General features: G+C 43.8%; 1 protein-coding gene across 1 annotated transcript; it reads left to right on the top strand.

The window, feature by feature from the left end:
- The first annotated feature begins 454 nt into the window (after positions 1-454).
- On the top strand, positions 455-6703 carry TM4SF1 (transmembrane 4 L six family member 1). The gene is made up of 5 exons (XM_006032945.3): positions 455-922; positions 2358-2447; positions 2537-2685; positions 4962-5142; positions 6353-6703. Exons 1-5 carry the CDS (start codon positions 746-748, stop codon positions 6365-6367), a joined length of 612 nt encoding a protein of 203 aa, XP_006033007.1. The 5' UTR covers positions 455-745; the 3' UTR covers positions 6368-6703.
- The last annotated feature ends 5931 nt before the right edge of the window (positions 6704-12634 follow it).

The following is a 12634-nucleotide window of genomic DNA, read 5'->3' as shown; positions in this document are numbered from 1 at the left end:
AGACTATTTTTTTTATTACAGTAACTGCATAAATTCTTGTATGTGAATATTAAAAAAAACAAAAACAAACAAGATAAAACCAACCTCCAAAATAATTAAAGGGTTTCAAAACATGGCTTACCATGTACATACTCATTATGGTTAGTGGTAGAATGATGTTGTAGCCATATTGGTCCACAGATTATGAGGCAAGGATTTTTTGGGGGTGCTATCTTTTATTGGCCCAGCATCTGTATTGTTGGGATAGGGTTAGACAAGCTTTTGAAGGCAAAGCATTCTTCAGGTCGGAAAAGAGGAATGCTTTGCTTTCAAAAATGTGTATTGAATCAGTCTATAAATGTAGAATTTGAAACTGTTTCAAGTTCTCTTTCTTTTAACTTTTTCCAAGTCTCTGAAGAGCTTACATCATAGGTTAAGTCTGCTGTTCATGCCTAAGCACGTCTGCTCTTGCTCATGCTTAACAGTGAATGCTGCGGCAATTGACTAATTCCCTTCCTTGGGTTTCGCTTGTCAACAAACGTGTCATTTAAAAAGGTGGTAACATTCTGCTCCTCTCACTTCCCTATTCTGCAATTGGGATTGACAGTCATGTACACATGTAAACATCATCCAGGTAACTAAGAAACTCAGAGTATTTAAGCAGGTGTGACTCGAGACTGTTTCTCCTTCCCTATTAGAGGGGTGCCACGCAGGTTGGCCTGTGGTATTACTGAGCTGCTCAAGAAAGATTTGTAAAAGTGCCACCATGTGTTTTGGCAAGTGTGCTAAGTGCATTGGATACAAGCTGCTCATTTTTGCTGTGTTTTGCATGGTGGCAAACATTTTGCTTTACTTTCCTAATGGCGAAACAAGGTATGCTTCAGAATATCGTCTTAGCAAGTACACACGGTGCCTCCATGGCATTGTAGGAGGAGGCCTCCTGGTAAGTTGTTACTGTTTTTTTCCTTATCTGTTTTGTTTCTTTAAACAACCCCAAGATTTACATTTTTCTCTCTGGTTTCTGTTTTGTCTGAATGCATAGTTAGCAAGCTTTTGGAACTCATTATTAGTAGCATATAAATATACAGTGCTATGAAAAGAAGTAAAAGGAATCATACCTGCCATTTGGTATGATATAAATGTGGGTGTTTTTTAGAGTCAGTTTGTATGACTAAAGAAATGCAAATAAGGTCAATAATGTGCAATTAGACTACACATGTGAGTAAAGCTACTGATGTGTGTACATGTTTGCATTTTGGTTTACTATTGAGAATATTCTCCTTTTGTAAAAGTATGGTGAAAAGTAGCAATCATACCTTCAATAGGTACCCGAGATCCTGGGAGACACTGTGGTTACAACCATGTCCTAGATGTTTTTTCAGGGAAATTTGAAAACTGGTTGTTATCAAACCTGCATGCTAGACAAATAGCAAAGGCTTTTTAGGTTGCTCTTGTAAAGAACTGAAAGTTTTCCTTACAGCACAACATATTGCTACTCTAGGCCCTGACCCCTGTACAGGATGATTTCTGTACTTGTGTGGGGCCCAGATGGAGCTTCAGAGTATGATCTGGAAAAGATCTGTTTAACTTTACATAGAGCAAAGAGTCCCAGATCAGCTTCAGTGAACCTGCTTACCATTAGGTATCTCTGCATATGGCTTTGAAGCCTTGGGGCCCTGGGTGTGAGTTGAGACAGAAACTCTGTGGTTGATTTTATCTGTAGAGTAAATCTGTTGCGCAAAGGATTTTGTGATGTATCCCTGGATAATGTGTATACAATGGTATATGCACAAACTAACATTGGAGTTGGCCATTGGCAGAAGTAGGAACAGACCTCAGGAGTTCTATGTTTTATCTAGCAGGCCATGCTTTCCACTTCCTCATGCTGAAAATGTACGAGTCTGAATGTTTGTTTTACAAATATTCCCCCCGTGGAAGATCCAAGATGCATAAATAGATGAGAGGTTTTGGCGCACAGTCTTCATAGGAGCTTTGGAATTGGAAAACTTCAGGAAAAAAACATTTTCTACATAAAGATTTTTTTCCCCCATTTCCACTGGCAAGCACTGTTCCTGGGAGAAGTTTTACCACACAAACCGCTGCTGCTTTTCTTTGGTAACCAGTGTGTCACCAGCCACGGCTCAGGATTCCATCCCACCAGATGCTGTGTGAAATTCTTTTCTTCCTGAGCCAAATCCTGATGCTGGTGAGATTAGTGGGAAAACTCCCATTGAGGTTAAGGGGAGCAAGACTGAATCTGCTATGTGCAATTTTTAAAAAGTCTAGGCAGAGACAAAACGAGTATCCTATTTGATCTGCACTTTCTATGCAACAACTAAAAAGTCAAAGTGATATGATGTCCTTTTGTCTGTATCTAGATATTCATCCCTGCTGCTGTGTTCATTAGCCTAGAACATGAGAACTGCTGCGGGTGTGGCGGCCATGAGAACTGTGGGGAAAGCTGCGCCGTAAGTGAGCTTTCTTGCTGCTTCTTTCTGGGATGGGCTGGAGGAGGAGTGGTCACAATGCTGAGTACTTGTCTGTGTTCCCTCTGCAGATGCTGTCCTCTGTTCTGGCGGCCTTCATTGGAATCCTTGGTTCTGGATACTGTATCATCATTTCAGCTCTGGGTTTATCACATGGGCCTTACTGCTTGTCCAGCACAGAAAATACCTGGGTCTATCCTTTCCATAACTCCTCTGGAGAGTAAGTGGTCTGTCTGCGGCCATACTGCAGACAGCTGCATGGGAATACCAGGGGCAGGATTCTTATATGCCTGACTATATCCCTATGTTTGGGTCTTGACTCCCATATGGGGGTGATTCTCACTGATGTAAATGATAAGAGAAATAGGCCCAATCATTTGTTGCCTATTCAAATGAGTAGTTCCACTGGCCATAAAGGACTTCTCATGTAAGTAAGGGGTGCCAGGTCCACATCTCTTAAGAGGGATGTCTTTGATGATTTTACATCAGGGTGTTTTTAGGGTCTAATACCCTGCTGCTGTACAGTAGGGATGTAGTACTTGAGATGCAGCAGTCCCTGTTCTGAGAGGTACAGCAGTGGAAGTAAGCCGTCTTAAGTCAGAACCAATATGTGGCTGCTAAACAATTTTTCTTGGGCTTACAGTAAAGTGTTTCCACAGAGCAGTCCCTCTCCAGTGATCTATTTGTCTTCCAAAGCTGGTGGCCTCCCAGTGAGGAAAGAATTCTCCAGTCTATATAGGCTGAGATTCAAGATTATCCCGAGCTTTCCAGTGCCAGAATTATGAGGAAAAAAACTATTTGGCAACTACTGGATATGGGCCTCTACCCATAAGAGTGTGAAAATATTTTCCTGGGTGGTCAGCAGACTCTTCCTCACCCATAATATTCTGTAGAAGGTGGATACTGAGCTCTCTCCAAAATATTTCCCGTTCCTTTTCATGGCCAATTTAGGCTGTCTTTTAGCATGAGAGGTTCTCTCCTTCCTAGGAGCACCACCTGCGCAAAACTCTTTATTGGCTTAATGATTAAGATGTCATGAACTAAATTCAGTATTTCAATTAATATCCCACTCCCACTACTTTATGGTAAGCAATCAAATATTTCTAGGACTCTGCTGATCATCAGCTTAGAAAGAGAATCTCAATATATTTGGGTTTTAAATTGTAAAGATTGTGCAGGATGAGTGGTATTAGAGTTGAAAAGCAACCTGCAGTAGCCCACATCCCATAGGTTTGCTCATGAGTTAATAGAAGTCTTAATGGGGTGTAGGTTTAATACCATGTAGTATGACTCTAACAATAGAATGAATGGGTCTAGTTTGGTTTTACTTTACCTTGGTGTAAATGAGTAGTAAGTTTCTGATGGTTACAATGATACAGAGCTGGTGGGAACGCCATCAGAAAAGGTACAAAGGATTTAGGGTTTCATTCCCTTTTCTCCAGTGGCATCAGGGTGCCAGAAAGCTGGGAGTCCCCTGCTAACAGAGGAAGGGTAGTAGAGTCATATGCCACTTTAATTAGTCACAGGAAAATGTGGAGAGAGGCTTTGGTCAGAATCCAGCAGTGCCCAACTGATGGTTGAATAATCTCATTTCCAGTAATTGTAATTCATAGCTGGTGTCTTCACAGGCCCAGTGTGAGAATCAAGAAAGTGCAGCCAGATTTCACTGTCCCCGTGTAGCAGAGGCACTCTAATTAGGACACAGCTGCACTATTGTTATGACTCTTTAGCTTTTACTGGCACAGAAAGGAGATGATGAGCTGAGTAACCCTTACTGATTGGTGTCTAGTGCTTGTAAGGTGAGGATATGGGTGGATACTGGCTGCAGGAATCTATTTTAGACCTTTGTAGTCAACAATTCCAAAGCATGTTTCCAAATGCCAGAGGATGACACACAATACATCAACAAATGGTGAAGTTTGCTTAGGTTAGCAGTCACTAGCTTGAAGAATGAGGGCCCAAGCCTGAGAGATTCTGAGACTCATCTGAGAAGTGTTCAGCTCCCACAAATCGTTCCAGAGGCCCATGTTCCACCTAAGGCCCTTGCTTAAGAGATATCTCCATACCTAGGCTCAAGCCTTAAAGACCATTCCCAGGAGAAAAGCAGGAATAGCTATGGCCAACCAGGCATTATTGATAGCAGCCTTGAGGCTAGAAATGAGATCAGTCCTTGGTCAACTCCAGAATGAGGGGAATAAATCTACTTCTACAACCTAAAACCACTCCTTCCTGGCTCTCACCTAGGCCTGACTGAAGTCACGGTATTCAGCTCTCTAGTTTGATTTAAAAAAAAAAAGAACCTTACGCCTGTATTCCAGAGCATTGCATATTTAGCATGGAGTAAGCTTTTGCTCCGCCAAAGTTAAAATAATAGTGGCACTTGAATTAGGCCCAGATTGCAACTGCATTCCTGATGTGTATTAAGAACCTCTTAGTAAAGTTACACCCTTCATGGAGGCATGAATTTCTAACATATCATTAATTTGATGTGAACAGGTACCTCCTGGAGCAGAACAGGTGGTCTGTGTGCCAGGAGCCACGAAACATTGTTGGATGGAATGTGACCCTCTTTTCCATTCTTCTGTTCCTGGGGGGAATTGAGTTCATTCTGTGTTCCATCCAAGTAATCAATGGCTTTATCGGTGGAGTGTACAAGATGTGCTGCCATCGTGACGAGGTAAATACATCCGTTCAAAAGATTACAACCAGACTTCTCAGAATTAAAGTCTATACTACCCAAGCTTCTTTCAAAACTTTGCTCCAGTCACTGAGGACTTAGTCATGCTGCACTCAACACCCCTGTGGTAGCATAATAGGATGGGTGTGGTTTCTGTATGCCTAGCTATTTGCTAAAAAATTGGTTACGCACAGAAGTGGGAATTAGTTTCTTCTACTTCACGAAGGATCTGGTCGTCATTGCTGTGTCAGTGACAAGTTGATATGCTCCAGATGCAAACCAATTAAATCTTGTGTTAAGGAAGGAATTCTTTATCACAAGACAGTGCCAGAAGATAATTTTGTACTTTATAGCATTTCACAAGTCTTGAGTATTCTGTTTGCTGGTCATTTCCTCCTCTTGACTCCATTTAGTTTGCCTCATATTTTGTTCCTTTGGGCTTTGTGGTCAGTGAAAGCATTGCATTGAGAGTGAAGGCTGTAGGGTTTGGCTTTGTATTCTAGAAAGACATGAAAAAGGAATTTTAAGAAGGAAAAAATTACCATTAGCAGCCAAATTAATTACAAACATTACACACAATTATTTTTTGCATACTGTTCACTGAAGCCTCTGATAGCAGGTACTACCGTACAGCTCAATCATCCTTTCAAAATCAGTGGAAGGGATTGCACCTAAGTCTAAGAGGCCCATAGCCTGCTCCGCTCTAGCAACTTGTGTACACTGGAAACAGTCCAGCTAGTCACAGACCAGCTGGGCTTTTACTGTAAACTACCTTATGTCAGCATCAGAGCTTTCTTTTTCTTTTGTGAAATGTAAAATACCTTTTAAAAAGGAAAAGCTATGTGTTCTGGAAAAACAATTGTTTTCTAGAACACAAGTAACTTGATTGTCCTTCAAATGCAGAGAAGGCAATAATCATGTCTGCCCAGATGCATTTCAAAAGACATTTACACAGGTGTTTCATGTGTAGTATCAGTTGAGATAGTAGAATGTGTTGGCTCCTTCAGAATTTACTGCCTTTTTCCCCCTACTGGGAATATCCTGAACCCCTTTCTCGACTCTGTTCTGGGGCTTCTGATGCGAGTAGAGCTGTATACTGGATACACACAGTGTGGCTAATTAACTTTAGTTTTTACTGTGAAGTAAGTATTGATCCTGTGATTTTTTTTGTGCGCCCTCATTTACTGTATGTTTTTCTTTTCTTCCACAGAAGTATGTTTGCTAGGATGTCCACACGGGAAAATGGAGTGAAATCACTGTAATATGTTTTGTAAAACATTGCTATTTTGTATTGTACATAATGTTATGTATTGTTGTCAAGCTGCACTGCCAATATTAATTTAAGAGATGCCAGGCCAGGTTCTGTTCATTGGAATCCTACATGTGACTCTAAGAACTCAACAGTAGCGTCTCTGCGCCTGAAGACAGAGTTTGGCCTACTGAATTTCTCTGTATGAATAAATATATACCTTGTTACCAGGGATCCTGGTTTTCCCTGCTAAAAAAAAAAATCACAAATTCTCTGATTAAAACCCCCCAAATCTGCAATTAAAATGAAACACCACTATATCTATAAGTATCAATTAAACACAATATTTTATTGATATATTTACAATTTTAAAGAAATTTGGAAGCTTATTAGTGCCTCAGTCACTATAGTAAAATAAATTTTAAGTACCTATACATTTTGGTATTTGATTTTGGGTTTTTTTATCATGGAAAATCAGAGCTGCTTCTGCCCCCTTAGATCACCACCAGGATGCAGGTCCAGGCCCCTCACTCCCCACCCACAGCCCCCTGGCCCTGCTGGTGCACCTCACTTCCAACTCACAGCCCCCTGGTTCCCCTAGCCCTGCGGAGGGAGCCTCCAGCTTCCAGGGCTGTGGGGCCAGGGACCTGAGTCCACAGCCCCCTGCCCCCCGAAGTAGCACCCAAGCCCTGGCTGCCACCTGCAGAGGCTGCTGTGGCCTGAGCAGGGAGTCCAGTTCCTGCCCCCCCCACCCCGAAGCAGGGCCGAAGCAGAGGCCTGCTGCCAGCTCGGGCAGGGTTGGGGGGGCTGGCTCCCTGCTGCTGCTCACACTCCATGGGGGGACAGGGGTGGCACATGCCCTCCCAATCTATGCGCAGAGCAGGCTCATGCTCCCTACCCTGCTGTCCTCCCCCTGCACTCTGCAGCCCAGTGAGTAGGACCCAGTGCGGCAGGGCAGAGTGGGGTTACGGGGGGAAGCTCCTTGCTGCTGTGAGCTCCATGCTGCCCTGGCAACATGCTCCCCCCTACCCATCCAGCAGCAGTGAGCGTGGCCATGTGGGGTTGTGCCCCTCACTGTTGTGGGGCAGGCAGGGGGTGCATTACCAGGACAGCACAGAGCTGGCAGTGGTAAGCAGCTTCCCTGCTCGGCCCCACTCTGCCCTGCCATGTCACACTCCTCCTGCTGGGCTGTGGAGGCCCCAGGGGAGGGCATCGGGTCGGGGAGCCTGAGCCTGCCATGGGCAGCCTGACCTGCCCTGTGCATAGATGTGGGGGCACAGATCTTCCCTGCCCCCCACAAGAGTGCATGCAGTGGTGGGGAGCTGGCCCCACTCCCCCACCACTCCCCTGTCCTATGGATGAGCTACCTTCAGCCCTGTCCCACTTCCCACTGGGACCTGACAACTGTGCATTGCAACCCGGGCCTGGAGCCCCATGCATTGTCTAGCTGGTCAGCAGCTCCTGCCCAACCCTGCCCAACTCCCACCCTTCTTCCCTCCCTCCATATGGGGGCCTCAGTTACCCCCCTTCCCCACCAGACTTACCTGCAAGAACTGCTCTCCAGGATGCCACCCTCTTCCTTCTCCCCTCTGCCCCTTGCAGGCTGCAACTCTGCCAGCCTGCAGAGCTCTTTGTGAAGAGCAAAATCTGCGTGTTTCTCTGTTAACATGAAAAACCCATGTTTTTCTCCAGTAAAAGGGAAATTCCATGGGTTTTTTTCTATTTTTCCGTCGGAAACTGAAAACCCAAGTCCCTTCTTGTTACAAAGATTTATCTGGCTTACTTAATGCAAGTTAGTAACTGAGCATGTATGGTAATATAGATGCAGGTTGTTTGGTACTGTACTGACATGCTAGCTCTTGGTTTTCATGCGTAAGCTGCTTTTCCTATCAGAGTTCTCTTGCCTGCTTGACCTTGAGGGCCCCCAGAGGAGCTCTTTCAGAGGGGCAAAGCTGCTTTGACTGGGTCAAACTAGGACCTTTGAGCACCACTTTTTGGTATGAAGTTGGTCTAATACCACCAACTACAGATTAATGTCAGACTGGGCAGGTACAGGCTGAAGAGACCTGTCTCCCTCCCAGAGAGAGAGGCGGAGGTAGAACCTGCAAGAAAAATGGGTATGGGAAATATAAATGGGGTTGTTATAACCTGCTTTTCCAAGCTCCTCCTCTTTGACAAATGTATTACAACATCCACAAGGTGTCAGTGTTTTCTTTCCCTTCTGCTGTTTTATTCCTTCTGAAGCTCTGTTGTCTTAGTCTCTTCTTGCCACTGCCTTTTCCTATTTGAGGCCAAATCTACATGGGAAAAATTAATCCTAGGTATGAATTCAAAGCACTATCATTGGACTGGTATAATCCAACCCCACCTACATGCTGCTGTGCTGGAATCAGAATGGCTTTTGTTTCAGTTTTCCATTTAGAAGTTTAAGTGATAACAGCAGCTACAACAACAACAAAACCCTACTTATTCTGGATTAAAAGCATCCACACAGCTTGATGTAGTGGTGTATAATCAGAAAAAAAAATTCATAGCTAAGGCCATAAGCCCATAAAAGGTATCTAAGCACCTGAGTCCCAATGAATAATTGGAAATTTGGAGGAGAGCTGCAGTTCTATGATAACCTTTTCCTCTTGGTTGCTCTTATCCTCACTCCATAACCTGCTGGCTGGGCTTGAGAGCCCCATACTTGGATCCCAGTTCTGTCTGATTTGGGAGCATGGAGCTGAAGGTCTCCCACCGCAGGGCAGTGAGTGATCCTAATTACTGGGGTAGGTTGAACAGCCCTACCACAGTCCTTGCCTTCTGTGAATTGTCCAAGTCCATTTTTTTAACCAGCCTGAGAGACGCACCTCGGCTGCCTGTTTGGTTTGGATGGTAATTGTCCTCAAGCACTTCACCACAGCCTGATGGTGACTCAGAGGTTCAGATGAAACTTCAGACTACAGTCATCAGCACTGGAAACTAGACACATTCAAAAAGATTGTTTTTTATAGGCTATGAATAGGGAACTACCGAATTCACAGTTTCACAGAAACCACAAATTTGATAGGTTCCCCCTGAAAAATCCCAGTCCCTGCAAAAAAGTGTGAGGACCATGAAAAGGTGGGGAAACGGCAGAAAGACAATGTGGGGACAAAAGGGCAGTTGCAAACAGAAAAGGGTGGGAAGCCCTGGCAACCTGGAGTACAGGGAGGGGGGGAGAGGAAGAAGAGTTTGGCTGAGGGGCCCTGAAAGTCCCCTGCTCCCAGGAGATTGACAGGTGGCTATCTGTCACTCTCCAGGAAGGGGCAGGACTTTCAGGGCCCCTTGGCTAGAGGCATCAGGCAAGCCACCACATTCTACCACAAAAATGCCACCCAAATGTGACAACAGGACCACAAAATACAGAGGCAGCCTCTGGGAATTAGGTAGGTCCCTACCTATGAAAGAATGCTTTTGGAGGTATGACTTGCAATATAGTGTACAACATAAACCACAGTGGAAAGTATCAGGCTGATATGCCACAATCTAGTAACAGTAGAATGAGCTGGTGGCATTAGACAGCCTACAAGTAGGGATGTGACTTGCTTCTTATTTTAAAGGTAGCCTTTGACAGACACTGTGATTGACTTTGTAACCTAGGAAAGAGGTTAAATGATGTTTAACCTACACTAAGTTCTTCTTAGGAAAAAGGGTTATTTCAGAGATTGCATTTCTCGCTACAATCATCCTAACTAATACTGTTCCCAGCTACCATTATCATTTTTGACAAGGTCAAGAGAAGTCTTGTATGCAAGTAGACTACTGCCAATGGCCAGAACTGTATACTGCATACATTTGAGCCTAATAAATTAAGAAGTCTTAATCACACGGAAAGATCCAAAGGAATACAGGGCTTTCACAGATGGAACTTTGCCCCAGCTGTAGATACTTGATTCATTTAAACAAATGTTGTCGTTATTCAATTCACATAAAGCAGATGTTAGAGGATGCTATTGGTTAAGCTACACTGTCAGTGCTTCTTTTGAATTAGACTGAAGGCAAATGAACATCTTAGTTCAAAGAGAGAACTGAGGTTGGTGGAACAATGTAAAATACAAAATGATGTTGGAATTGCACTGTCCCTGCCTTATGCAGATGACTTCTCCTGTACAGTTGCAATCAGTGGAAAACAAAAATCTCTCTAAAAAGAAGGCCCAGGGGTATAAAATTAGATTGGAATTGGGGGTTCACACTCGCACAGAAATCCCAGTAATGGTAGTGCAAAGCCTGATGTGCAAAGCTTATACCATGATGAATAGTCATGTGTGAATGAATAGCTTCTGTTAAAGGTTGATGCACAACATTCTGCATATTGAAAATTTAGTAGTTAGACTTTGGACAACAATTGCTTTAAATAAAGTCTGATTCTATTATAGCAGAGGAGTCACTCACCCCAGCAAGTAATCAAAGGTTTTTGGTAAGTGCATCGGTATCAGCTCAGTGACATTGATAATAACAGGGGACAACTCTTGCAACACTTGTAAACATGGTTGAGAAACTGATGATGGTGTTTGCCAGGTTTGCCTAATACCTACTGGGAAATGGTTACTTCATGTTCTACCATCACAGCACTCCTGGGAACAGTTTGTTAGCCTTTTGTAGGCTCAGATCAGGTGTAGCATCTACAGAATTTAGAGTAGAAGCCTCCTGAATGACATTGTGTCCTCTTGAACTTGTGTAGAAAAAAAATCCTGTGCGTGAAGCTGTATTTTGCCAAAAGGCATAGTCCTCCCTCTTCTGATGAGAACAGATTGTGACTAGGAACAGCAGCAACTTGCATTAGAAAGGTGCACACACACATTTTTTTATCATAAGTTCCTAAAAGAAAAAATGGACAAGTTCTTGAAAAGCTACAGAGTTCTTCAATAATGGTCCAACCTGTGGATAGTTGACTTATGTCTTGCTTTAATGAAGTGTCATCTCTGAGCCCTAAGGAGGAACCTTGAGAAAGGGAATCCCATTCAGGCCTGCCAAGCTGCAGAGGGAGATTTGCTGCCAAATTCAAAAGACACAGGACCAGACGTCAAAATTGAGTTTATAAGACAGACATGATAACAAGGAATCCAGAGCTCTAAGGAAAGGAGAGACTCTTAGAGAAAGGAGGAAGGTGCAGAGTAAAGAAAGTGAGACTCGTGTCAAAGGAAGGGTGTGATAGAGTGGCGCAGTAAGTACTAATACTGCACACTTGTCATGCTTAGAGCTATTTACTACTATGAATAATGCATAATATCAGCAGAGCTCAGCAGCAGCTTTAAAGGGAGGACCCTAGAGTCACTATACAGCTAGGAAAAAAACAGTTCATACGTATCTTTGATTAAAGATAACCCTTCCTTCCCCTCCCCCACCTAGCACAACCTGATAGGCCTCCAGAAGGATCAGCATTTTTTATTCAATACCAATTTCCTTTTTGAGTTTTTGCACCTTTGCTGGATTTTGGTCATTTCTGACAAACAGAAGGCAAGACAAGAAGGCCAGAGCCATTTACTAAGCAGCCAAGCCGTTGTTCCAATGTCCCTGTGCTGGATGCTTGCCCTAGAACATCACCCATGTTCCTGGAAACACAGGGGCAGCAGGCCTAGCAGGCCTTCCTGAGAACTGCAGCTCTGGGACAGGCTCATCATATGCAACTGGTCCCAGGCTTCCATGAGCTATGCCCTGGCCTGGCTTTCTGCCTCAGTCTGCCAGGTTCTTTGCTTTGTAATCAAGAGTGTATAGGCCCTGGGAGTTGCAGCAGGGAGCCCCTGAGAACCATGGCTGAACCCAGGACTGTCAGGACTTTTCAGGATCCCTACTGAAGAGCCATGTCTCAGAGCCTGGATGTTTGGGATGATCTCCCATGGTTTGTGGGTCATGGGCAATCTGCCTGGGAAGAGCCAGAGATCCTGGCAGCCCCCAGAGCTGCTCAGTGATAATGATGTTCTTGGCTCTGATGTGATTGCAGGGCACTCATAGGGTCCAAAGATACCTCATTGCAAAAACGTATTGTTCTGGCTTTTCCAACCCAGGAATGTTTAGTATCTTGGTCCGAAAACATTTTAATTTTTTTGTTTGTTTGTTCTGGTCCAATTCAGACCAAAACCAAAGTACTAAGATAAAGTACTTTCCACAAACTAGAAGCTCTGGTCAGTTGGTTCTGGCTAGTCCAGATGTATGAGCTGACTCATCACCCTCCTCTCTTTCTCCTCTTTTAGATCATGTTGTTTACAGATATTAGGTAAA

Source organism: Alligator sinensis, unplaced genomic scaffold (genome assembly GCF_000455745.1).
Source record: "Alligator sinensis unplaced genomic scaffold, ASM45574v1 scaffold1178_1, whole genome shotgun sequence".
NCBI classification, from domain to species: domain Eukaryota; kingdom Metazoa; phylum Chordata; order Crocodylia; family Alligatoridae; genus Alligator; species Alligator sinensis.
Note: the sequence above shows the minus strand (reverse complement) of the source record. Positions and strands in the feature narration are given on the sequence as shown.

Bases quoted from the DNA above. Each gene is read 5' to 3' on its own strand.
- TM4SF1 (XM_006032945.3), top strand. From the start codon at position 746: ATGTGTTTTGGCAAGTGTGCTAAGTGCATTGGATACAAGCTGCTCATT. The intron at 923-2,357 runs GTAAGTTGTTAC...GTCTGTATCTAG, and splicing joins TTGTAGGAGGAGGCCTCCTG to ATATTCATCCCTGCTGCTGT. The intron at 2,448-2,536 runs GTAAGTGAGCTT...TTCCCTCTGCAG, and splicing joins ACTGTGGGGAAAGCTGCGCC to ATGCTGTCCTCTGTTCTGGC.